This window comes from Culex quinquefasciatus, chromosome 1 (assembly GCF_015732765.1).
Source record: "Culex quinquefasciatus strain JHB chromosome 1, VPISU_Cqui_1.0_pri_paternal, whole genome shotgun sequence".
Classification (NCBI taxonomy): Eukaryota; Metazoa; Arthropoda; class Insecta; order Diptera; family Culicidae; genus Culex; species Culex quinquefasciatus.
In genome coordinates this window covers 93,239,128-93,263,557 of record NC_051861.1, presented here as the reverse complement: position 1 = coordinate 93,263,557, position 24,430 = coordinate 93,239,128, and the positions used below count along the sequence as shown (strand labels likewise).

The 24,430-nt window shown below is 41.8% G+C and overlaps 3 protein-coding genes across 3 annotated transcripts; 2 read left to right on the top strand and 1 right to left on the bottom strand.

Moving 5' to 3' along the window:
- The first annotated feature begins 1,879 nt into the window (after positions 1–1,879).
- On the top strand, positions 1,880–13,281 carry LOC6042714 (titin). Its single transcript, XM_038254069.1, is given in 6 exon segments — positions 1,880–2,118; positions 2,185–2,352; positions 2,422–4,474; positions 4,476–5,924; positions 5,960–7,039; positions 12,613–13,281. Coding segments are annotated over 6 exon segments (5,025 nt in total). The 5' UTR covers positions 1,880–2,075; the 3' UTR covers positions 12,845–13,281.
- Positions 13,282–13,383: 102 nt separating this feature from the next.
- On the bottom strand, positions 13,384–14,576 carry LOC6042713 (adenylate kinase isoenzyme 6 homolog). Its single transcript, XM_001870695.2, has 2 exons — positions 14,270–14,576; positions 13,384–14,182 (listed from the first exon to the last, which is right to left on the bottom strand). The coding sequence occupies exons 1-2, from the start codon at positions 14,295–14,297 to the stop codon at positions 13,674–13,676; spliced, it is 537 nt and encodes a 178-aa protein (XP_001870730.2). The 5' UTR covers positions 14,298–14,576; the 3' UTR covers positions 13,384–13,673.
- A 6,693-nt stretch (positions 14,577–21,269) lies between these two features.
- Positions 21,270–23,072, top strand: LOC119765565. Its single transcript, XM_038249681.1, has 2 exons — positions 21,270–22,322; positions 22,387–23,072. Exons 1-2 carry the CDS (start codon positions 21,306–21,308, stop codon positions 23,053–23,055), a joined length of 1,686 nt encoding a protein of 561 aa, XP_038105609.1. The 5' UTR covers positions 21,270–21,305; the 3' UTR covers positions 23,056–23,072.
- The last annotated feature ends 1,358 nt before the right edge of the window (positions 23,073–24,430 follow it).

The window sequence follows — 24,430 nt, the reverse complement described above, 5'->3', positions numbered from 1 at the left end:
TGACAGACTTGGTTTTTCAGTCTCGTAAATATTTTTACCGGAAAGCTCGTCCAATTTCCCATAAGTTTGCCTTTGACAGCTTTTTGATTTGACTCGTTTTTATACTTACGTAAGCAAATTTACTATACAGGTTTCTACCACACTGAAAAAAATATTCTATTTTCAGTTATTAGCAATGTAGTTAACGTGAAGACTTCCATCATTGTCATGATTTTTCGTTCAAAGATATAAATTTTGCGTCGCTTTCAATATTCTGACAAAATTCCTTCAACAAGTTGTTTAGAATAGTGCCCTACACATGTTGATACCTTTTGGTAACGATTATCCCATTCCCTGTAAAGTTATGGAAATCGTCATTAATCAATGATTGCCAACTAAGACGTCAATGACTGTGCCACAAAATTATATAAATTTTGAAGCACAATTGATTTAGATCAAAAATTCCTTCAGTGGCTTCAAGATGGCAACAACCGGCACATGCTGATTCATTTTGGTGCTGAAATTCGTAAAATTGAATTTAATACAGAATATTTTATAATGATGATCAAATTTCTTCGAAAATGATCAACGGCTGCACCTTAAGCTTATATCTGTAAGCCCTTACATCCAATTGAAATGCTGTCAAAGACAAACTTATGGGAAATTGGACGAGCTTTCCGGAAAAAATATTCACGAGACTGAAACATCAAGTCTGTCATATAGAAATTGCCAAAAACCATCAAAATACCCGATTTTTCAACATTTTTATTATTAAAACCGCTGTATCTTCCCAAGGATTGGACTTACGACAATGGTCAATATGGAGACTTTTATGTAAAATTGTCTGGGGAATCGAATGCCACTACCGGTTTTTAAGAATTTTGACGTTTAGACCACTTTTCAAAAAAACTGATTTAGTAAATTATTTTTGTATTTTTTTAGGAGAGACATACCATCCTGCATTTTTCGTCAGTCTTTTGGTAACATTTTAGGCTATTCCTTCAAAATTTTGAACGAAAAAATCGTGACATCACCTTTAAATTTAAGTTTTAGACTTAAAAATCAAAAATCTCATAGATGTGGCGTGTATTTTTGTTTCAGTGTATTTTTTTCAGAAAGCCCGTCCAATTTCCTACAAGTTTGTCTTTGACCACTTTTTGATACGACGCAACGGCTTCGAGATACAGTAATTTTTAAATTACAAAATACAAAAATATTTGAATACCTTACGCCCTTCTCAAATGTTGTTTTCGAGTACTATTGGCTCCATATACACAAAAATTGCTTATATCCAGGTTTTTAAGCAAAGATGGCGTTCGAATGTTGAACGTCCGATTTGTCAAAATCGCGCAGTAGCACCAACATTAGACAAAAAATGTGGCTGTCATGCCATGGCACACTTTTTTCGCAATGTTGGTACCACTGCGTGATTTTGACATTTCGGGCGTTCACCATTCGAACGCCATTTTCGCTTAAAAAGCTGGTATCCTGGCCTAGAATAACATGTCTACAAAGTTTCATTGAAATCGGAGAGGGTCGGGTACAAAAGTACCAGAAAAATTCCTGATTTGAGCTGGAATTGCTCTTGTGCTTTAATATGATTAAAAAGCATATATCTGCTGTTAAATTTTTATAAATGTCTTGTGTGGCTTCGAATGTGACATGATACAGATAAAATACAGATTTATTTTTAAGAAAATACCGATCTCCCATAAAATAATCTGGCATCGTTGGTTCATACCGATCCGTTAAACTTTTTTCAAAACGCATCACCCTAATGAACCATCCCCATCATCTCATCAGACGCGTCCGAACCTCTTCCAACCGTCTGATCCCAAGCGTCCACTCCCCCGACGCACAGCACTTTCGCGCGCAAACATCAAACGCTTGACAGCTGTTGTTGCCCCTCAAACACAACAAGCGCAAGCAAAGCAACTTTTTTTGTGCGGTCGTAAACAGGACGCGCGTCGGTGACCGGAGATCTTTACCCGTTGATTCCGTTCCGTTCCCCGGGGAACCGGAATGGCCGTGAATTTAGTTTAGTGAAATTGTGCTCTTTTTACTCGTCGACGCAGTTTTCCGAAAAAGTGGAAAAGATGGAAGTGATTTTAAGCTCGCACATCGCCCGGGTCGTTTTGGGTGAGTTTTTGTGGTGATTTTCTACGCAGGAGGAAAAAAAATCCTAATGTCTGTTCCGTTCCGCAGCTTATTTGTACGACCAGAAGCTGAACCGGGCGGCGGATGAGTTCTGCAAGGCGAGTCCGTACCTGAAGGAGGAACGGAACTGCCTAAAGTCCGGCTTCCGACCGGCCATGTACATCAGCTTCAAGCTGACCGATTTGTTCCGGGAGTACAGCGAGATTCAGATAAAGCGTAGGTTTTTATTTTGGCGCGTGTGTCCTATTGGAAGTTGTAACGGATTCTTGTTATTTTTCATTTTAGTGAATACCTTTGTGGAAAAGTATGGGAACCAGTTGGAAATTCCGGGAGATTCGACGACGCTGAAAAAGATTGACTACTTGCTGGCGGCGTTGCGGAAGAATCGTCGGATTAAGGTGGAGCCGACGGCGGTGGGACGGAAGCGGAAGATTCCGTCGCCGCAGCCGTCGCTGGCGAGCAGCACGCCGGAAGTGTCGGAGCCGAAGCACAAACGAATCTGTATGAACCGGTCGTTTATCGTGCTGAACGAAAGTGGGGTGGGGGGAGGTCGGAATTTGTCCAACTTGTCGCACATTTCGCCGATTGGTGGCGAGACGACGCAGGATTCGGTCGCCGGGGATGACGAGAGTAATAAGGAGGAGGAAGAGGGTGGGGTTAGGACGGAGGAGGATGAGCAGGAACTGTCCCAGATCGATATGTGGAAGCAAACGCTGCTGGAGAATCAGATTTATCCGGAGAAGATTGCGGATTTGATCAATAAGGAGCGCGAGACGTCGATGAATCAGCAGGTAGGGGAGGTGGAAGTGAAGGAGGTTGTGGAACCTCCGGTGCCGGAGCAGCAGGAAGTGGCTAAGACGGATAGTCAATCGTTTAATTTTAATTTTGAAGATTTGATATCGAACATTGTTAATCATATTCCCGTGTTTGAAGATATGCTTGAGGAGAGCAAACCGGAAGAACCCGTTGTTGTTCCCGAAGAGACGGAACGGCCAACGACGCCGGTGACAGAAACGCCGCTGAAGGCGCGTCTTAGAAAGACCTGCAAGAAAAACTACGCCAATTTGTCCCCGCTTAAGAAAAGCTGTAAAAAGGTTAAAGTAATTTCTGACGTTCCATTCGAAGGAACCGTACCGGAAGTGTTGCGATCGCTGAAAATCGATCCTGCTCAGGTGCAACCGGAAGTGTCCTCCACGGGGGATCAAGCCATCGCGACCGGAAGCAATTCTGCCACGCAGTACTACGTAATTCAGTCGGATAACACGACAAAACTTGTGGACATCAATCAGCTGCAATTCCCCACTCAACCGGCGATCAACGTCGGGCCGGATGGCACGCAAAGCCTGCCCCAAACGCTGATCCCGATTGCCGGAAATGGCATCCCAGAAAATACCTACTTCATCCTGGACAGTCAGCTTCCGTTGGTTCTGGGCGCGTACACGAACGAACCCCAACCGGAATCGGTTCCAGCCATCGTCGCCCCCACCCCGGAAACGCTTCTCAGCCCGGATAAGTTCCTTATATTCCCCAGCAGCGCGCCGGAAACGAACGCCGTAGAATCTATCAGCACCGTGGCGGCCCCCATGGCCAACGCCCCAACAACCACGGCCAGCATCATCTCCAGCATTTCATCTTCAGCCCAACTCATCAAGCAGGAGGTCAAAACCACCCCCCAGAACGTGTCCGTTCCGAACCCTAAAGCACGCAGCGCCTCCACCCCAAGCCGGAAGCAGTCCCACATCCGGATCCTCAACTTTCACACCCCGGCCAAAGCGGCCGCCCTCGGAGGAAATCGCATCGCGACGCCCGGATCTGCTCCGGCCTCCGTCGACAATCGACGACTTCCGGTCTCGACCGTCGTCAGCAAGCTATCGAATCTGCTCGAAGAGCAGGAACCATCCCCTTCCCCTCTCGCCAAACTGGCCGGCGATTGGGACGCCGTGCACGGCATCGGTGCCATCACGGCTACCGCCGCCGCCACTCCCAACCCCAACTCCGTGTCCAACACGCCGCGGGTCGCGCGGAAACCCTGCGTGCGCGTGTTGTCCCGCGCGGCCTCCGTCGAACCCACGGATGCTATTCCCCCTGCGGAATCCCCCGCACCGGAAGTGCGCAAGCCCACCCAGGCCCGCACTCCGGTGGCCATCAATCCGTCGGACATGGAAGAGTGGCGCCGCATCCGGGCCGTGTCCAAGTCCAACTTTGATCAGCACCTGCGGCTGGTCGAGGAGCAAAAGTCCATCACGACCAAGATGCTCCCCGGAAGAAGCGACCCGCGACGGCGCACAAAACGAAAAAGAAGAAGGCGAAGGCGGCGGCCGAAGGGGGGGACAAGACGCAGGACGCGATGAACGAGTCCGGCGAGACGACCTTCGAGGGCGAGTGCTCGCTGACCGATGCGCACGCCCAGCTGCTGGAGGATGCGCTAGCGTCGGCGCGCAAAAGACGCCGGTCAAGCGCGAGGAAGTGCTGGAAGACCAACCGGAAGTGGAGGACAACGCCAAGATTTACGTGAAGATTGCGACACCAAAGAAGAAGGCGGAAGCCGCCGCCAAGGCAAGTCCGAGGCGAAAGCATCCGAAGGGGGGCAGGTCGGCGAAGAAGCGACGGTCCGGAAGTGCGCGGAAGAAGGTGGTCAAGAAGAAGGAGGTTGTTAAGCAAGAGGAAGTGGAAGTTCCTATGGAGGTGGAAGTTCCTGCCGAGCCAGAAGAAAAAGTTGTTTCGACAATGGCGGTAGAACCCGTACAAGTCAAAGAGTCGGAAAAGGTTGAGAGTCCAGCGAAGGAAGAACCGGTTAAACCGGAAGTTCCCATTCCGGAAGTGCACGTGACTCCCCCGGAGCCGCCGAAGGCGGTCAAGGATCATCCTAAACTTTTGGCGAAGAAATCCAGCGCCGAATACGTCCGTCTCGAAAAGGAACAGCAGCAACAGGAAGTGGTTCCGGAACCACCGGAAGTCATAACCTCAAACGAACCACCTCCGCCAGCCCCCAGTGACTTTAGCTTCAACGTCTCGGCCCTGCTCGAGACGCCCTTCAAAGCCGAGCTGGAGAACTTCCCCGTCACCCCGCGCTTCCTCGTCCCGGACCCTCTTCAGGACACTCCGATCACGAAGATCATGCGCGATCTCAAAAGTTCCGCCGAAGGTTCGTCCGTGGCACAAGCGTGCGAAATCCAGACGCCCAACTTCCCCATTACTCCGGGTCTCATCAGCACGCCCAAATCAGTCACGTCGCTGACGAGTCCGCAAAGTACGACCGCGGGAGGATTCTCCAGTCGGCGCACGGATTACTCGTCCGGAAGTTCGTACTACAAACCCGACGAGTCGGAAGATCTAGACAAAAACCTGGAGACGATGCTGCAGAATGAGCGGAGGAAGCGGCCGCCGGCCGCTCCAGAACCACTTCCGGCACCCGAACCGGAACCGGTTCTAGCACCAGAACCTCACTACTCCTGCTCCTCGTCTTCCTCCTCCAGCAGTTCGGATTCGTCCGAATCGAGCAGCGCGAGCTCGCCGGAAACGTCCCCCGTCAAACCATCGGAAACGGAACCGACCGCAGCGAAACCAACGGCCCCCCTCCAGCTTCCGTCAACCGTGCACAACATCTTCGAGATGCGCCGCCTGCAGCGGGCCGAACTCGAGGCCAAAAAGCAGCGCACGATCGCCCGCATCAAAACGACCAAAATGTCCCCACCGCCCAAGCGAATCGAACGGAAATTCTCCGGCGCACCCGGCTTCAAGGCACGCAAGGTTGTGGTAAGCCGCGGCGTGAAAGAACCTGCCAAAAAGTCTCCCCAAAATCCGCCGCATCTCAAACCGGAAGCAGAGCACCGCTCAAACCGGTGCCACCGGTCCCAACCACCAAAACAGCCACGTACTCCTCCTCCTCGTCCAAGCGCAAAAACCCAACTCCCCGAAAGGTCGTCTATCTGGAAAAACCGGCCCCCATCCCAACCAAGAAGTACTCCCCCAAACGGAAACCAACCGCACCGGAACATACCCGGAAGTCCCCACGAACCACCCAGCCCAAAACGTCCCGACCCATCGAGGGCACCTACGAAAGCGAGAACCTGTCCCGGCTCTGCTGCACGCCCGACCCGGTCGAACCCACCCAGGAAGAACCCCTCCCCCGGAAGCAGGTTTACGCGTTCAAGAGTCCGGAACGGACCGTCCCCGCAGAAGAGGTTCCCGTGGTCACGCCAGACTCCAACAAAGAGAACCTCTCGACGGAACGGATCCCGGACGATGCCGCCTCCAGCAGTGGCGAGGAAGAGGACGAAGACGACGAGTGGACGATCCGAAGCGTGGCCGAAGACTCTACTTGCTACTTCCGGTTTCAGCACGACGAGAAGAAGCGCGGAACGACGACGGCTTCGCCGTCAAGCCGGGTCATCAAAAAGTGCAACGTCGTTCTGGACGGGCGCAAGATCTGCATCCAACCGCAGGACGCCATCTGTCTGTTCGAGCAGGAACCCCAAAAAGCGGCCGGAAGTCCGAAGAAAGAAAAGAAATCGTCCAAATCCTCGTCAAAACCCTCGAAAAAATCTTCAAAAGAACCGAAGAAGTCGGAACCCCCTCCACCACCCGCTCCAACCCCGGCCCCGTCGACGCCCTCAATCAAAGCCAAAATCAACGTGGTGTCGGCGGTCCGGACGGCGACGAACCCCATCACGGGCAAGCGCGGCAACCATCAGGTGCAGCAGCGAAACGCACCGGCGGCCGCCGCCCCGGAAGCGACGACGGGAAAGTCACTGCTGCTGCGGGAAAGTGTGCTGAAGGCTAGCGCGGAAGCGAAGCAGGCCGCGGCAGCAGCAGCGGGGGCGAAGCAGACGACAAAGGGCGAGAAGGAAAATGGAGCGGGGTCGTCGGGGGCGACCACGAGCGGCGACAAGGCGGACAGTGTGTGAGTATTGTTTTGAAATTTGTAACGGTTCTTCAATTCCGAGAGAGAGTCACTAGGCCCATGCAGCGAAAGTGACTTAAACTCAAAATACGATGAATTTTGAATGAACGTGTACTGTTTATCGAGAGATTGAAAGTGAGAGTGTGTGCGTGCAACATGGAGTTAAACTTTTCGAAGTGCCATGGTAAACTTCACAGAAAGTTCAACTCCATGTACACTAGATTACCCTCGGCTTGATTTTTCAGGCAAAAATAAGTAACTGTGTCAATTTTGAGCAAAATAGGTTTAAGTTAAGGGATCGCTATTTAGCGTTGAAGATTTTAAGGGGAATCTATAGGGAAAAACATCGCTTCAGGATTTTGGCAGCAGGTCTCGCTCAAAATTGTCCAAGTTTGAGATTCTTGTAGGAAGTTTAATTTCCTAAAACTTTGTAGCAGGGTTCAAGCAAATCCGAGTTGATCCTGATGAGCGTTTTGCACTCTTCGACAAAGTTGTAGGGAATTTAATTTCCTACAAGAATCTCACACTTGGATAATTTTGGGCGAAACCTGCGCCAACTGCCGGCTAAATTCTGAAGCGAAGTTTTTCCTCAAACTTTTTGCGAGTTTTCCCATACAAACTTCAACGATACAAAACGACCCCAAAACCTCAAAATTGTTACTGACAGTTACTGACTTTTTCCTAAGGAAGCGAGTCTAGGGGTATCGCTATTGTATATTTTTTATTGCCACCCAAATGTGACCCTTTTTAGTTTGTCATTGGGGTTTCAGTGTAGCAGAGTTGACAGGTCGATTCCTCTTCAATAAGAAACATGAAGGAGGTATTAGACTATGACAAACAAACAAACTCGCCCTTTTTGAGAGGGCAAATATGTTTTTATTTTCGTGTTTTGCTCTCGTTTACCTTCAACATCAATAACTTATGCGCTAGAAATGCTAAAAATTTATGCAACTTTTTAAACGCACTAAAAATTTCAAAGAATAAACTTTTTTTTAAAAATTTCAATTTCAGCCTTTTTTTAATCTTAAGGTAAAGCCGTTGATCATTTTCGAAGAAATTTGATCATCACTATAAAAGTTTCTGTATTAAATTCAATTTGACAAATTTCAGCACCAAAATTAATCAGCATGTGCCGGTTGTTGCCATTTTGAAGCCACTTTCCATAACTTTACAAGGAATGGAATAATCGTTACCAAAAGGAATCAGCATGTCTGGAGTTTTTTTTGAAAAGGACCAATAAACCAAATTTTCAGTTTTTGCTTTTTGGGTGTTTTTCAATACCCCTGACCTAGGGCGGTTCTAAAAACACCCAAAAAGCAAAAACTGGAAATTTGGTTTATTGGACCTTTTCAAAAAAAACTCCAGATGTGTAGGGCACTATTCTAAACAACTTGTTGAAGGAATTTTGTCAAAATATTGAAAGTGACGCAAAATTTATATCTTTGAACGAAAAATATTGTCATGATTTTTCGTTCAAAGATATAAATTTTGCGTCTTTGGAAGTCTTCTTCGTTAATTTTTTATTTTTTTGAAATTTTATTTTTATTTATTTTTTTGTTAATATTTGAAATTTTTTTCTTTCTTTTTTTAATATGTTTAGTTTTTTTTCATTTTTTTTAGAAAATTGCTCTGTATTGTTTTTTCCGTGCATCATTCCATTTGACGCGGTAGCAAACCCAGGCCACTCAAGTCGGGAAATCGGAAAAGTCGGGAATTCGCCAAAAATCCGTCAAAAATCGGGAAAAAGTCAGGAATTTGTGATTTGTTGTCAGAAAGTCAGGAATCTCAGGTTGATTTTACCATACCTACTTGAAAAAAAATCTTATTCTTGAATATTTTTTTAATATTTTGTACAATTTTCAAATTCATTACAATCAATTCTTCATTAGTAACTTACTTCAAATTTAGTCTTTTCACTATTTCAATCTATTTGAGAATGAAAAGGTTTTCTAAGACATAAAAAATCCTACTAAACAGTGGATGTATTTGACACAGATTTTCATGATATTTTTCTATGAATCAAATTTTTATTTATTTATTCATGTTTATCAAACATTACCTCTTGTTTTTACTCTAACTTAAAACAAAAATAAAGTTAATGAAAAACTATTACAAAAATTGAGCTTGCACGCATGATTCTGTTTTATTTTATCATATTGGTTGAATATTTAAAATAAGATTTCAACTTGTTTTTTTTTGTGGAAAATATAATTTTTCAAATTCATAAAGTCATTTCAATTTTTTTATTCATATGATTCCCTAGAACTTTTTTTTTGAGTATGGGTAAATTACTCTAGATAAAGCTTGATTTTCAGTTATCCGAAAACTTAAATACAGTAGTTGTTCGGTAACTGGGCGTTGTTTAACTGGGCTGCTTTTTAACTGGGCGCTCGATAACTGGGCCGTAGCCCAGTTAAAAAACAGACAAACGTAAAAAAACCAAAACAAACCGAAATCACCGAGGGGTTAATGGATTCAAAAATCATGTTCAACAAATAAAAAAAAACTTTTTTCTAAATTTTATGTTATTTCAAGTCACAATTAGAAAAATATGAAAGGTGATTTTTTAAGTTAGAGTAACTTTTATTTTTATATTTCATCAAAAAAAATATGCATCGGTAGTCCCTCGTTATTTTTCGTTCAGCCCAGTTAGCGAACAGCATTCGGTGACTGGGCTATGTTCTCAGCCCAGTTACCGAACAACTACTGTAGTGAAAAAATCTATTCGTTGTTCGTTCTGAATGAAAAAAATATTTTTTTTTACGTTTTGAAAAAATGAAAAAATATTGAATTTTCTAATAAAGTAAATCTTACAAATGTTAGTATAAGTTTTCCAAATGTGTCTAAAAAAATGTTCTTTCAATCATTTCACATAAAATATGTGGTAAAAAACAGAATCTTATCAAACTGTTTTTTCTCCATTAAAAAAAATTAAGGCAGTTTTATACTGACAACTTGATAAATCAACATAAATTCAAAAAATCAATAACAAAATTTAAAAGGAAACTTGGTAAAAACATGTTTTTATGTATTTCTAAATATTTTCTGAATTCTTTGTAAAAATAATAACAGCAATCATGTTTTAAAACGAAGAATAAAATTTTAAATTCAGTAATTTTTTTTTGTCATTTTCAGTTGAAACGAAGTATTAAAAACTATACTTTTGCCAATTAAAAAAAAACATTGAAATTATTTTTTTTTTAAACTTTCGGTTTTTTTTTTTTTTTCAAAGACTAGTTGTTAATGTTTCTAATCTTAATCAAAATAATGAGTACTTCCATTTTTGAAGATTTTTAAAGGAATTTGTTGTTAACTTTGTGTTTTTACTAAAATTGTCAATAGTTTTATAAAAAAGTTTTTTGTTTGAAATCATTCTTTGATAAGAAATGCCTATCCAGGTTTTTAAGCGAAGATGGCGTTCGAATGTTGAACGTCCGAAACGTCAAAATCGCGCAGTAGCACCAACATTAGTAAAAAATGCGGCTGTCATACCATGGCACACTTTTTTCGTAATGTTGGTACTGCTGCGTGATTTTGACATTTCGAGCGTACGCCATTCGAACGCCATTTTTGCTTAAAAAGCTGGATTATTTGGAATTTTGGAAAAGTCGGGAATTTGAAAATGGGATTTGAGTGGTCACCCTGCAAACCGGCTGAATAGGGGAAACATACCCTTTCTTATCAAACACATATCTTCGCCATATGGAGAGTTCGATCCTCGTTTAAAGCTCGAAAAAATGCCATTCAAGGCCAAAAAGATCAAATTTAATGCACTTTTGATCATAATTTCTTTTTTACGAGATCATTTCGACGCCAACATTTCAAAAAGCATCATGTACAAACCATGCGTTTTGAGAAAAACGCATTAGAATGTTGAGCATCCATTTTCAATTCCCATAACAAACAATGGAAAACTTTGCTTTTATTGATACTTCGACGGTAACATTTCAAAAGGCATCATGTACATTTTGACACTTTCTGGGTTATTGTATATTCTGAAAGTACTTCTAATAAGCTACCTCTCCACCAAAAATGAGCAAAAGTTACTTCAGTAAAGTCTGTTTAATCATGATTTTAAATAAAGTAACATAAACAAAATCTCAGCCATCAGCAGTCCCTGTTTATATAGCCCTGTCAACCTGTCAAACAAAGGCTACATAAACCTCGTGACGAAAAAAAGCAACATGAAAAAAGCGACATGTACATTCGGCGAAGAAAAACGAATCATAACAAAGCGCCCCCCTCAGTGACAGCAGGGTGATATCGACGTTGGTGATTTCAAAAGAAGTTATGTTTGTTTTCTCAAATAAAATTACGGAAATAATGTTTTATTGAATTTGGATGATCAAGTATCAATAAAAGCAACGTTTTTCATCGTTTGTTATCATTAGAACATCTTATTTTGCTTTTATATTAAAATGGGAATTGAAAATGGATGCTCAACATTCAAATGCGTTTTTCTCAAAACGCATGGTTTGTACATGATGCTTATTGAAATGTTGGCGTCGACTTGACAAACATAACTTCTTTTGAAATCGCCAACGTCTATATCACCCTGCTGGCATTGAGGGGGACGCTTTGTTATGATTCGGTTTTCTTCGCCGAATGTACATGGCACTTTTTTCATGTTGCTTTTTTTCGTCACGAGGTTTATGTAGTCTTTTGTTGGACAGGTTGACAGGGCTATATAAACAGGGTCTGCTGATGGCAGAGATTTTGTTTATGTTACTTTATTTAAAATGATGATTAAACAGACTTTACTGAAGTAACTTTTGCTCATTTTTGGTGGAGAGGTAGCTTATTAGGAGTACTTTCAGAATATGCAATAACCCAGAAAGTGTCAAAATGTACATGATGTCATTTGAAATGTTACCGTCGATTTCGTCACAAGTGGCAGCACTCAAAAGAGCGCTGGATGAAAAAAAAGAGCTCAGCCGAAAGTAGAAAAATTACGTGCGCTCCATTGCTTTCTCGTCAGCTCAGAATGGACTTGGGAAATATTTCGGTAAAATGCGTGTGAAAGGAATAGGAATAACTTTAAGTAAAAGTCAAATTGAACAGAAATCTTCGCAAAAGCTGCTCTGGTTGGTTTACTTGGTTTTAGTAAATGTCAAGGAACACTCAAGATTATCCAGCATTCAGACACGACCGCTTAGTAGGATGGGATAGGGTATATTTTACCTAGTACAAAACCTACAACTTTGCCCAAGGCATCACGCAGAAAAATAAGGCTTATTTGAATAAAAAAAAAAACGTTTTGTTGATTCGAAAATCAAGATTTTTGTTGAATCAACGCTGAACGTCAAAGCAGCTTTTTCAAAACAACAAAAGATTTTTGTGGAATTGGAAAAAAAAAATTCAATTTAATTTTTTAATCAAGGTTTGTTTTAACGCAAAATCGGCGTTGATTATATTCAACAAAAATTTTGTTGAATCAAACCTCGTACAGGCTGATTCTACAAAATAATTTTCTGCGTGATTAAGGTGCAACGGGACGCCAGTTCTTAGACCACTTTTGTTCAACTGTTTTTTTTTTTTTTTTTTTTATGTTTTTATCAATTTTGCTCTCCCAGATCCCCATCGCCCAAGATGCCCCTCAAGCTGGACATGAAAAAGAAGCACCAGCAAACGATCGCCGACAAGAAGTCATCATCGTCGACTTCCGGCGAGAAGCACGCGTCGTCCGAAAAGCAGCAATCGCAGCCGAAGGAAAAACCAACACCACCAGCAACAGTACAGCAGCAGCCAAAGGAGGAGAACAGCATCGACATTGCGGCAATACTGTCGCATCTCCATGGGTCGTAAAGAGGATGGGGACAATTAAGGGAAGGATGGTAGAGCGCATCTTGTACAAAAGAAAGGGTTTTTTCATTGAGGACGGGGTTGATTTCGCGAGCCAAAAGTTGAAAGTATTTCCAGTTTCGTTTGTGTTTTGTTTTTTCCCTGCCCGCCCGCTCGATTGACGATTCGAATAAGAAGAGAGTTTATCCACTGTTGTTGTGTAATGTTTTGCTTCTGGTTGTAAAGCATATTATCGTACCTTTAGATAGCGGAAGGGTGGTGACTCGAACCGGATGTACAATGTACATTTTTTTCATTTTGTGTAGGCAGACTTTATATTTTTAAACACGTGTCAAGTAGTCCATATTTCATAGAAAACGCTTATAACTCATTATTTTTCATTTGAATTTATTATTTAATAAAATAAATCATGAACTATTATTTGATTATGGACAAACCTTCTCGCTGGTCTTATCATTTCTTCGACAATCCGAATTCATTTATACCAACATGGGACAAAATTACTGGAAGGCTGTTCGGATATCAAGAAAAAGAGTCCATCGTTTCCTTTGGTTTTAATTCTAGCGTAATAATTTATTATTACCTTCCGTGTAAAGTGGGAAAAGAAACTCAGCTTATACGCGTAACAATTTTGAAAGGCCAAAATGGATTTTAAAACATGCTTTTGCTTTGCTCATAGCGTTTGCCGCTTACCGTGTGCCGAAAAAACATTTCATTTTTGTTAAATAATTTTCTCGAAAACATTCTGAACACAGGGAAACGACGATAAACTTAGTTTTGCGGTTGTGTGTGGTGTGTTTTATACAATCTTCTTATAAAAAAGTGGTGCGGCTTACTTCTGTTTGTCCGCCTTCTGCTTGTTGGCACTGCGCCAGCTTTCGAGCCACTCGCAGACCGTCTTGACGTTGGCCTCGAGGTCCGTCTCGTGGTCACTCTGCAGCTCGAAGATCAGTTCGTCCCGGTAGGACTCTTTGGCTTCGTCCAGCGGAATCTGGAAGATTTCGCACTCCATGTTGGAGCGAATCTTGCGCTCGTTGTAGCCCCGGCTCTGGAGCCGTTCGTACAGCAGGGAGGTGGCGCACCGGACCACGTACACCGCCTGGAACCAGCGCTCCGGGAAGAACTCGCTGCTGTGGTACTCGACAATGTTCCCACCCTGCTGCATTATCGGTTCCAAGTAATCGAGCAGTTTGTCCTCGTCCAACACCGGGCACTCAAACTCCTCGTCATACTCCTCGACGCAGCCCTGCTCTTGGACAATCGCGGACACACTTTGCCATTTGAAGCCAAGCTGCTCGGCCAACCGCTGGCACAGATGCGTTTTGCCGACGCCGGGCGTTCCTAAAATTAGAAAATCCATTAGTCTAGCTGCGAGACTCATCCCAATGCGGAAATTTGATCATCGTCCGCACCACACCCGCACCGTACCTGTTACCAAGATATTTGGCTGCTTCATTTTTGGCCGCCGCCAGACGAACTTTCACTCCACACACTGTCCGGGATGGGTTCCGATTTCTGAGCAGTTTCCAGGAAATCCCCTCAAACCTCTAGCGTTTCAAACACACAACCAACTGAGCTCTTTAAATTAGCAACTTGGTTTAAATTTAGAACCGATTCCAGACGCGGGACCACCTCTCACCCCTTTCTTTTGGTTTGTGGCTTGAACTCTCGCTGCGAGACTTTCATGTGTTTTTGGAGTAGTTAAACGCGACGGCGTGCGAGGCGAGGAGAAAACAAACGCGTCTTGACAGATTGAAAGGTTTCCCGCGGGATGGAGCGTAGTCCCACGTTGAAAACGCTGATGCGCAGAGGTGAAAAGTTTCGGCGCCATAGACTTTTCAGACAGTAAACTTGTAACTTCCCAAGTATCCAGGTTTTTAAGCGAAGATGGCGTTCGAATGGTGAACATCCAAAATGTCAAAATCGCGCAGTAGTACCAACATCAGAAAACAAATATGGCAGTCATGCCATGGCACACTTTTTTTCGGAATATTGGTACCACTCCGTAATTTCGACATTTCGGACGTTCACCATTCGAACGCCATCTTCGCTTAAAAACCTGGATTGTACGATCAGTTCCTAAAGAAGCCATTACACTAAAGCAAACAATCAAACTCACCCTTTTTCGTGTTTGCGATTTTGCCAAACTCGCAACAAGGCAAAATGTATGCAGGCTGACAAAAAGTGCGAGTTTGTTTGCCGTAGTGTAATAGCTCCTTTAGAAAATATCGATAATCCTGTTTTTAAATCTTGGCATGGCAACATCTCAGCAACTAAAGGAGATATTACACTACGGCAAACAAACAAACAAACTTGCACTTTTTGCCAGTTTGCCTGGATTTGTTTGTACAAACATCAGCCTGCATACATTTTGCCTTGTGTGCGAGTTTGGCAAACTGTCAAACACGAAAAAGTTCGAGTTTGTTTTTTTTGCGGCAGTGTAATGGCTCCTTAAGGGTCGTATCGACAAAGTTCAAAAAAGCAAAATATAGAGAATTTTCCCAGCTTTTCAATTTTTTTCAGGAGTAGGCAAACAGGGGTACTAATTTAAAAAATAATAATAACTCTGGTGCACAACCTGGACCCGTGGTACGCGACCGACGATCTACACGAGCTGGCCGTCGTCGACACCATCGAAGCATCGAAAAAGCAACGAGAACCTTCAGGACTTCCTGTGGGATGTCAACGAATCCGCTCACCGAAGCACTCCTCCGTGAACAACTGTGATATTAGTTTTTAAGCCAAACATAGATCTAGGGTTTTTTTCTCAAAAATTTATTTTCCCCAAAAGAGCACTCAGCTAGCAAAATGTAAACGTAAAAATCTGTGCCCTCCCTGTAAAGGCTACTTAATTGATCTCAGTTGAAAGGTTCTTCAAATCTCTGAATTGCAAATGTAACATCCTGGAGCAGAACTGTTAAATTCGAGGTTAAATTCTAATAAACACTAATAAAATAAAATAAAAATAGTAATAATAACTAATAACTGTGACCTCGACTGCGACTATTTTTAAAAAAGTTACCTAAAAATTACTATAACTTGAAAACGGTGCACTTTATCAAAATTTGTCTGTGATTTCACTAAAGTACTTTTTGATTGCAATTTTGATTTTAATACGGTATGCTGATCGGAAGGAACGCGGTCAAGAAATGTTGCGTGTTCTTTTCGTGACCCCCAAGAAAAGTTGACAGTTCGGTATGAGCGCGATTGACGATGTGTGCGCTTGAGGTTCTTTCGAGGAAAAAATAAAAAGATTAAAAATATTCAAAAGTTAAAATTAAATAGGAATTAAATAGATTCAAAATGTTTATTCAAAAACTTTTAACAACAATTATGAACAAAATTAAGAAATCAATAATTGAAAATTTCTTTAAAAAAAACAAAAAAATAGAAAGTCTTAAATTCTAAAACTAGAAAAACTAAAATTTAAAAAAATATGAAATCAAAAAATTATGTAATCATGAAATAAGGAACTCAAAAAATTAGGAAATTAGGAAACCAGGGAATTAGGAAATTTGGAAATTATGATATTAGCAAATTAGTAAAATATAGAAAATAAGAAAATTATGAAATTATGAAATAAGGAAACAAGGAAATTAAGAAATTAGGAAATTAATATGAAAGGGAATTAGGATGTAAGGAAGTTAGGAAATTTGGAAATGAGGAAATTAGGAAGTTAGGAAGTTACGAAATTTGGAAATCAGGACATTTTTAAATTAGGAAACTGGAAAATTAGGAAGTTAGGAAATTAAATTAGGAAATTAGGATATTAGGAAGTGTGGAAGTTAGGAAATTGGCAAATTAGGACATCAGGAAACTAGGAAATTTGGAAATTAAGAAGTTAGGAAGTTAGAAAATTAAGAAGTTAGGAAATAAGTAAATCAGGAAATTAGGAAGTTAGGGAATTAGGAAATTAGGAAATTAGGAGGAAGGAAATTAGGAAGTTAGGAAGTTAAGAAATTTGGAAATATGTAAATTAGTAAATTAGGATATTCGAAACTAGGAAATCAGGAAATCAGTAAATTTGGAAACTATAAAACAAGGCTGGTACAAATGATTTTTTCTTGAATTTTTAAATTCTTAAATTCTTTAATTCAATTTTTTTTCAATTTCCAAACTCTTAAATTTTTTTTAAATTTTGGAAGAAATAGAGTTTTTGATTGTTATTATTTCGCGGTTTTCGGAAATTTGTATTTACGAATTTCTATATTTTCAAACTTTTTGAATTCAGACTTGTACATTCGTTTCGAATTTTAACATTTTTGAGCTTATTCAATTCTGCATTTTTTTTATTTTGAATTTCCAAATTTCAGATTTTTGTTGAAATTTTCTTTATTATTTTTTAAAAAATTGTTATTTGAAATTTCTGAAATGTTTGTTTTTCATATTTTTGATTTTGTTGTTTGGTTTGATTTCAAAATTTCAGATTATTATTGTATTTTTAGTAAAAACATAGATATTTGTATGATTATTGTCAAATTTAATTTCACTCCAATTTACTTCATTTTGGACCCGCGAGTGTGGATCAATCGGACAGCGCAGGGGACTCATAATCCAGAGGTAGCTGTTTGGTACTAGCAATAAATAGTTGGTGACACGATGGCCGACATCTATAAAGACAACTTCTTTTTTTTACTCCATTTCGACCAAAAAAACTAATTCTGCCCTTTTAATTTCAATATTCTGCTTTTTAAGATTCGGCGGGAATTTTTAATATTTTTATACCCAATACAAAATTATTAAAACGTTTGTAATTATCAGTCGCATTCAAAATGGAAAATTACAATTCTTTGATTTTTTCATCAAAACATATTACAAACAAGCACCGCGCGAAGAATTGTCAAACCCAATCTTTCCGTTTCTGTTACTTTTCAGCTGCGTACCGCTTAAGAAAAATCTTTTTGTGACCCTTTCCTTGACCGTTTCTTGGGCGTTTTTTTATATGGAGTTTTGCGTTCCTTCCGATCAGCATACCAGCCTTTTACATCGAAATTTATTTTTTGCGAAATCAGTATCGAGGTTTTTAAGCGAAGATGGCGTTCGAATGGTGAACGCCCGAAATGTCAAAATCACGCAGTGGTACCAACATTACGGAAGAAGTGTGCCATGGCATGACAGCCACATTTTTTTTTCTAATGTTGGTGCTACTGCGCGATTTTGACATTTCGGGCGTTCACCATTCGAACGCCATCTTCGCTTAAAAACCTGGTATCCAGGCTTTCTAGCAGGGGGATGCTAAAGACCGCCATCTTGGGTGATTGAGATTGATAACGCGCGCAAACTGTGCACAGTGAAAACAAAAATATTTCTTTTTTTTAATAATTCAATTTTTGTTATAAGAATTACTGTAGTAAAAGTCAAATTACACTCAACCCCCGGTGGTTGGTCACTTTTTCGTTTGACACTTTTTTAGTTTGTACCCCGTTGGTTGGTCAAAGTCAAACTAAAAAGTGACGAACTGTCACTTTTTACACGGCGCTCACGCTCACTATCTAAACAAACGTTTGGTAGTGTGTGTGAACTCCGTGTAAAAAGGGTGTCAAACTAAAAAGTGACCCCGTTCGTTTGACAACAGTTGGTGTCAAACCATCGGGGTTTGAGTGTACACAGTAGTTAAGTTAAACGTTTCATGTGATAAAAGTACAACTTTAAATGAGGTCATCGGCCCGATGTGTGCTTAATCATCCCATCTTTAGAACTTTATTTTGCAAATAAATTGATAAAACTCACCTCACAAACATACACTAACTTTTAAACGTACATTGCGGTAAAATTTTACATAAAAACAATAATTACTTTATTTCCATTTTATGCCTGCCGTTTTTGTACTTTTTTTTACAGTGCGCAGTTGCTTTGTTTTGGTTCCGTAACGAACAGCTGTTCTTTTGTGTTGGAGCCGAAGTTGACATTTCCCTTTCGTTCTGGTGCCGAAGTTGACAGCTTGTGTTGGCTACGGGCGAGCTGCCTGTAGTGAGATATAGATGTCGCCCCCCTGCTTTCTAGTCACAAATTTACCAACACATTCAAAGTATGTTTACATGACAGCTGGACGTTTGTTTGCATCAGGTTTCCTATCTCTTTCTAGCAAAAGTTTTTTGTCAGGCGACTTCTAGCTGGTTTTTTTGACTGGCTGCCCGATATGTCAGACAACATACTTCGCAGGGCTGTGACAGCTACAGCTCGATCATTGTTTGCATCAGGACACTGTGACGAGGATTTCGTCATTTTTGAGTTAAATTATATTTTTTTCACTTGGCCTAGAAAGCCTTATTGATTCAAAAATTCATTACTCGGTCGAAGATTTTTTACCCGTACTGGAATTTTCTGAAAAGTTGGCATTTGTTGTCCCCTAAAACATATCAGAAAATTAAAAAAAAATATTAGAAATAGGGTAGGGTAGTCATCAATGAGACACTTTTGGTTTTCAACTTTCAACGATTTTTGTATTTTTTTTTCATCAGCATGTTTTAATGAGCTTGTTATTGCATTTTCTTTCTTTTAATGTGTTCTAACATTGGCCAAAATATGAGATCGATCTGACGTCTACAGCCAGAGTTATTCAACTGTCTCATTGTAGACGCATTTGGCAGGAACAATGAGACAGCTGGGGAACAATGAGACACTCTTCAATAATCAATACTTTTTTAGTAAAACATCATGTTTTTATATTGTTCCATTGCAGGAGACTTGCCTTGAACATTTTCAAACAATTTTGTCAACATGAAACATTAATTAACAAAAGTTATACTAAAAAGTATTTAAATTTTGTAAAATCCATATATTTTACGAAATAACTTTATATTTTTGGTTAAATGCAGTTCAAACTCAATAAATATGCCAAAAATCACTCCCAATTCATGTTTTGAAAGATTTCCATAGATTTTGAAAAGTTTATTGAAGAAAAATCAAAGTGTCTCATTGTTACCCATGGGCCGAAAAGAGTGGGGAACAATGAGACAACCCTGGATTCTGGGTATATTCTAATTTTTGGTCAAACCTAATAAAAGGACATTGTAGCCCAACTCATGCCCTGTAAAATGACGAAAGAAATTTGGAGAAATATTAGTTTTTAAGTTAATGGTAGCCTATGAGCGAAAATGTAATTTTTAGTCAAAATTTACTTTTACACCCCAGAATCAAACATGTATGAATAACTTTGCAAGGGAGCGTCCATAACCAAAGTCACTTTTATGGCACACGTGTATCTAGTAGACACACCTTTCCCCCAAATATGAGCCAGATTGGTTGAAACTACGTCTTGTGAGAGCCATTTTATCATTGTTCCCCGTGTCTCATTGATGACTACTCTACCCTAGTGTTTTTTGCACATCAAGTTTTAGTGACAAAAAGTAAAATTCAAAATTACAAAAAAATCACCGTGTATCATTTTTTTCAGTGTAGCCCTTATCCATCGAGAAATTAAAAGTGCAACATAGAGTTAAACTTTCTCTCAAGCTACTGTGAAGTTTACCATGACAGTTGCGAAAGTTTAACTCCATGTTACCGGCTCACATCTCTCTTTTTAATTTCTCGATACCTAAAACTTTGCCCAAGACACCAAATCGATCAAAGAATTCCTTCAAAAGATACAGATTTTTAGATTTACATATCATTTTTGCATGGACAGCTGCCAAATTTGTAAAATGGCTTCTTTGAGCATTCCAAAGGCACCAAAAAAGTTTTAGCCGAATGAAAAAGTACAAACATTAAAATCAAAGAAAAAAGACCGATTTCTCAGACAATTGCTCCACAGCGTTTACTTGCTAACAGGTGCCGTAGCAGCTCATGCGAGTCGTGCTGACAAATTGGAACCATTTTTGTGACAAATTTTGTTCGTAAGTTGCCAAAAGAGTTTCGACGGTGAGGATACTCCACCACAGGATTCGTACAGCGTACAGCGGCCATAACTTGCGTGAACAATCCCCACGGGTTCAACTCGCCGTTGATTGAACTCAACTCCGTCACCGTTCCTTCACGCTCATTTGGCGCCGCTACCGTCTGCCACAATCCGTCCTTAAAAATAAGAAATTTAGTGTATTTACATCAGGCTGCTCGAATCAACAAAAATAAACATTGAAGCAGTGCGCCCAATTTCATGGGAAACTGCTAGAACGAATAATTTCGTTCAAGCACGATCTAAGCACGACGAGCGCGATCTGGCGCGATTTGGCACGATGAGCGAAAAACGACCACGATGAAGGTACGATGAGCAAAGTTTAAGGAATTTGGTGCGATTTGGCACGATTGAAATGAAATCGTGGAGTGTCATCCCTCTCGCTCAAAATCTTACTTTTTCAACAGTTACTCAATTTTGAGTAGGTTTTGTTTTGACGAACATTGAGTGATTTAAAAAGATGTGCACATTTTGGATGAGTGTGTGAATTATTTCACCCGAACCGTCAGTCAGACTCAAAACGAAAATACAAAAGAATCGCTCCTTCATCCGCGAAATCCCCGCAACGAAATGGAATCTTGCGAAATCTGCGGCCAGTCCCGCTCGCTGGAGGATGGCACCATCGGTGTACCCTGCAGTGGCACCTGCGGCCGAACCGTCCACGCGCACTGCGCCGCAGTTACGGGCGTCAGGCTGGCCAACGCGGATTGTGGTATCTTTTGGTTCTGTGACGCGTGTCGGCGGGGACTCCATTCGTTGGTTCCCGGGCCCAACACCGCTGCTGACCTTCCCGAGTTGCCTGGCGAGGTGTGGACTGAAATGTTCCGGGACATGTCGGCGGATCAGCTGCTGCGGATGCGGCTGGTTTGTCGCCGCTGGAGGGACATCGTGACCGGGTCGCCGGCGTTGATGGCCAAACTTACGGTTTCGTTCCGGGGTCGGAAGTTCAAACCGGATTACTTGCTGCCGGTATCGAAGGCCTCGCTCAGGTCATTCGAGGGGATCGATGGGCGTTGGTGGGAGTCGTTTGGCCAGGGGCTCGTCGAGATTGAGATCAAAAGTCGCCAGTACGAAGATAGTCCACGGATTAAACTGGCGGGTGTTTTGAAAATGTTGAAACATACGCCAAATCTAAGGCGATTGGAACTGGGCGGTTGCTATTTGATTGATAAACACTCCGTCAGCGCCGATTACTGCCTTGAGAAGGTGGAAAAGTTGGTTCTGGACAACATTCAGAACCACGCGGGCCGTTTGAAAATCTTTCGAAAAATCTGTCCCAACGTAAAGTCGTTGGTAATCACGTGGTTCGAGGAAGATGCTGTGGTCGATCCGGTTGAGGTGGCGAAATTTGTGAAAGGATATCGAAGCGGCTTGGAGGAGCTGGAAGTCAACTGTTTGGACCAGTGCCTGACTGAACTGCTGAAACTTGACTGTTTGAACCTGAAGAAACTGTCGTTGACATACAACACACCTGAGGAAAAAGAATTCAAAGACGATCGAAAACTGATGAAATTGCTCCGAATGCATCCGTCTCTGGAATACCTCGATGTTCAAGGAATGCTCACGTTCAACAACCGAAATGGAATGGTAATTTTTAGTAAAATTGTTCAAATATCTCAAAAGATAAATTTCTTCCATTATTCTATTTCAGATGCTGAACGAACTTGGTCAACTGCTTCCGAACTTAAAGTTTCTATCGATCTACGCAAGCCACGTGGATCCATCCTTCCTGCACCAGATCGTCAAACTGCAGACTTTTAAAATGCGAGGAAGAGAGAAAAGCTTAACATCCATTCGATCCTCAACTTTCACCGACGAAAGTCATCCGAACTTGCGAGAGCTGCATTTGACCAATGTTCACCTTAATGATGAACACGTACTTGACACGCTGCCAAACCTCCGTATCTTAAGTCTAAAGAAATGTAAACTAGATAACTGGCGTGCCTTCCTAACCGCCTTAAGCGCACTGCCGTTGCTGCAGAATTTAAAACTGGACATTTACAAAGTCGCTTGCAAACCCACCCCTCACACGCTCCATCCCAAAGCTCTCACCAACTTGAGGTACTTCAAATTCACATCCCACAACACGGCAACGAAGGACACCGCGGAGCACATGCTGGTCACGCTCGTAACGATGGTTCCCAACTTGTGGGAACTCCACCTGAAGTACATAGAGCTGGGGCCGGAGGTCCTTGGCGCGATCTTTCTGAACCTGACGCAGCTGAAAAGGTTCGTCACCTCGGGCTGCGACACGGAAAGCGTGCTGAGCTGCCACATCCGGCAGCAATGTTGCGCGCTGGAGGAGCTCAACTTGAAGTAGCTGGTTGTGCGGGATCGAAGCATCGAGAACTTAAAAGTGAGAGTGTGTGCAACATGGAGTTAAACATTCTGTGCAGTTACTGTGAAGGTTTCCATAGCACTTCGAAAAGTTTAACTCCATGTTGCACGCACACACTCTCACTTTTAATTTCTCGATATTACATGATTAATAAAAAGTACAACGATGAATGATTTGTTTTGTCTTTATTTGCTTGATTTATGACGAGAAATTAAAAGTGCAAAAAAGTGTTAAAATTTTTGTCAAGTTGTTGTGAACTTTTCCATGACAGCTGCGAAAGTTTCACTCAATGATATCGGCTCACATCTCTTTTTGATAACTCGATTGAAATACTCCCAATCAAATCGTTTTCCGCATGACGGGTTCATTCCGCTTCGAATTCCGCTTCGAAAATTGTTTAGAAATTTTCTAAACGGAATCTCCGGATGGACTCCGCTTCGATTCCGTTTGAGCCATTTTTGCACAAGGGCGACATCTGCTGGTGTACTGCGGAACCACGATGACATTTCGCCGTGTTTCGCCGAAGCGGTTTTGTTGTTGTTTTTTAGCAAACGTCAAGAGGCCAAAACTTTTTCGTTCTTGCGCCCGCGTGTTTCTTCTCCAGCAATCGCGGTAGGCTTTGTTAAAAGAAACTTGCGTTTTCCCGTGAAAGCCTTTTGTGGAATTAAAAAAAAAATAGCCAGGTAGGAAAACAAAATGTTCTACTTTTTCTGTTTTGAATGACGCCGTTTTTGTTTTCGACAGAACGACGCATACCGAGGCGCTGTCCAGGCCTGAGAGCTGCCACGCCGGCCGCGATCGGAGTTCAGGCCTTACAAAATCTCGTTTTTTCGAAAAATTGCGAGTCCAGCGGCCAAGGGCAAACAGACGAAGGGTCACTTCCTAGAAGATGTTCCAGAAGTTGTTGCCGTACCAGACGTACAACCAGGTGGTGCCACCGCCGATTCTCAGTGTTTCCAAAAGGCAGGTTCCAACATCCACTCCCCGACGCAGTACTTCAAGTTTGTTCCGCTGAGCCCGGCCCAGTTGCCAACAAGCACTACACTTGGTCCGCTTCGATCTGGTCTACCTACCCTGTTTGAAAAATGTCGCACGTCGTACGAGTTGTCGCACGCTTTTCATTATACCGTTTCGATATCGATTGGTCGAAAGTACGACAAACGCTCGACATGCATGACATCATTTTTCGCATCAATTTTTTGACAGATTGACTATTTGGCGATGTCGACAGAAGTACTCTGACAAGCAAAAACATGTTCTGACTGGATCCAAGAATTAGTTAAAAGTGTTGAAAAAATACAAAATCAAATAGGAGCAAAACAAAGTAAGTTTGTTTGAGTAGTTAGTTTGTTTTTTC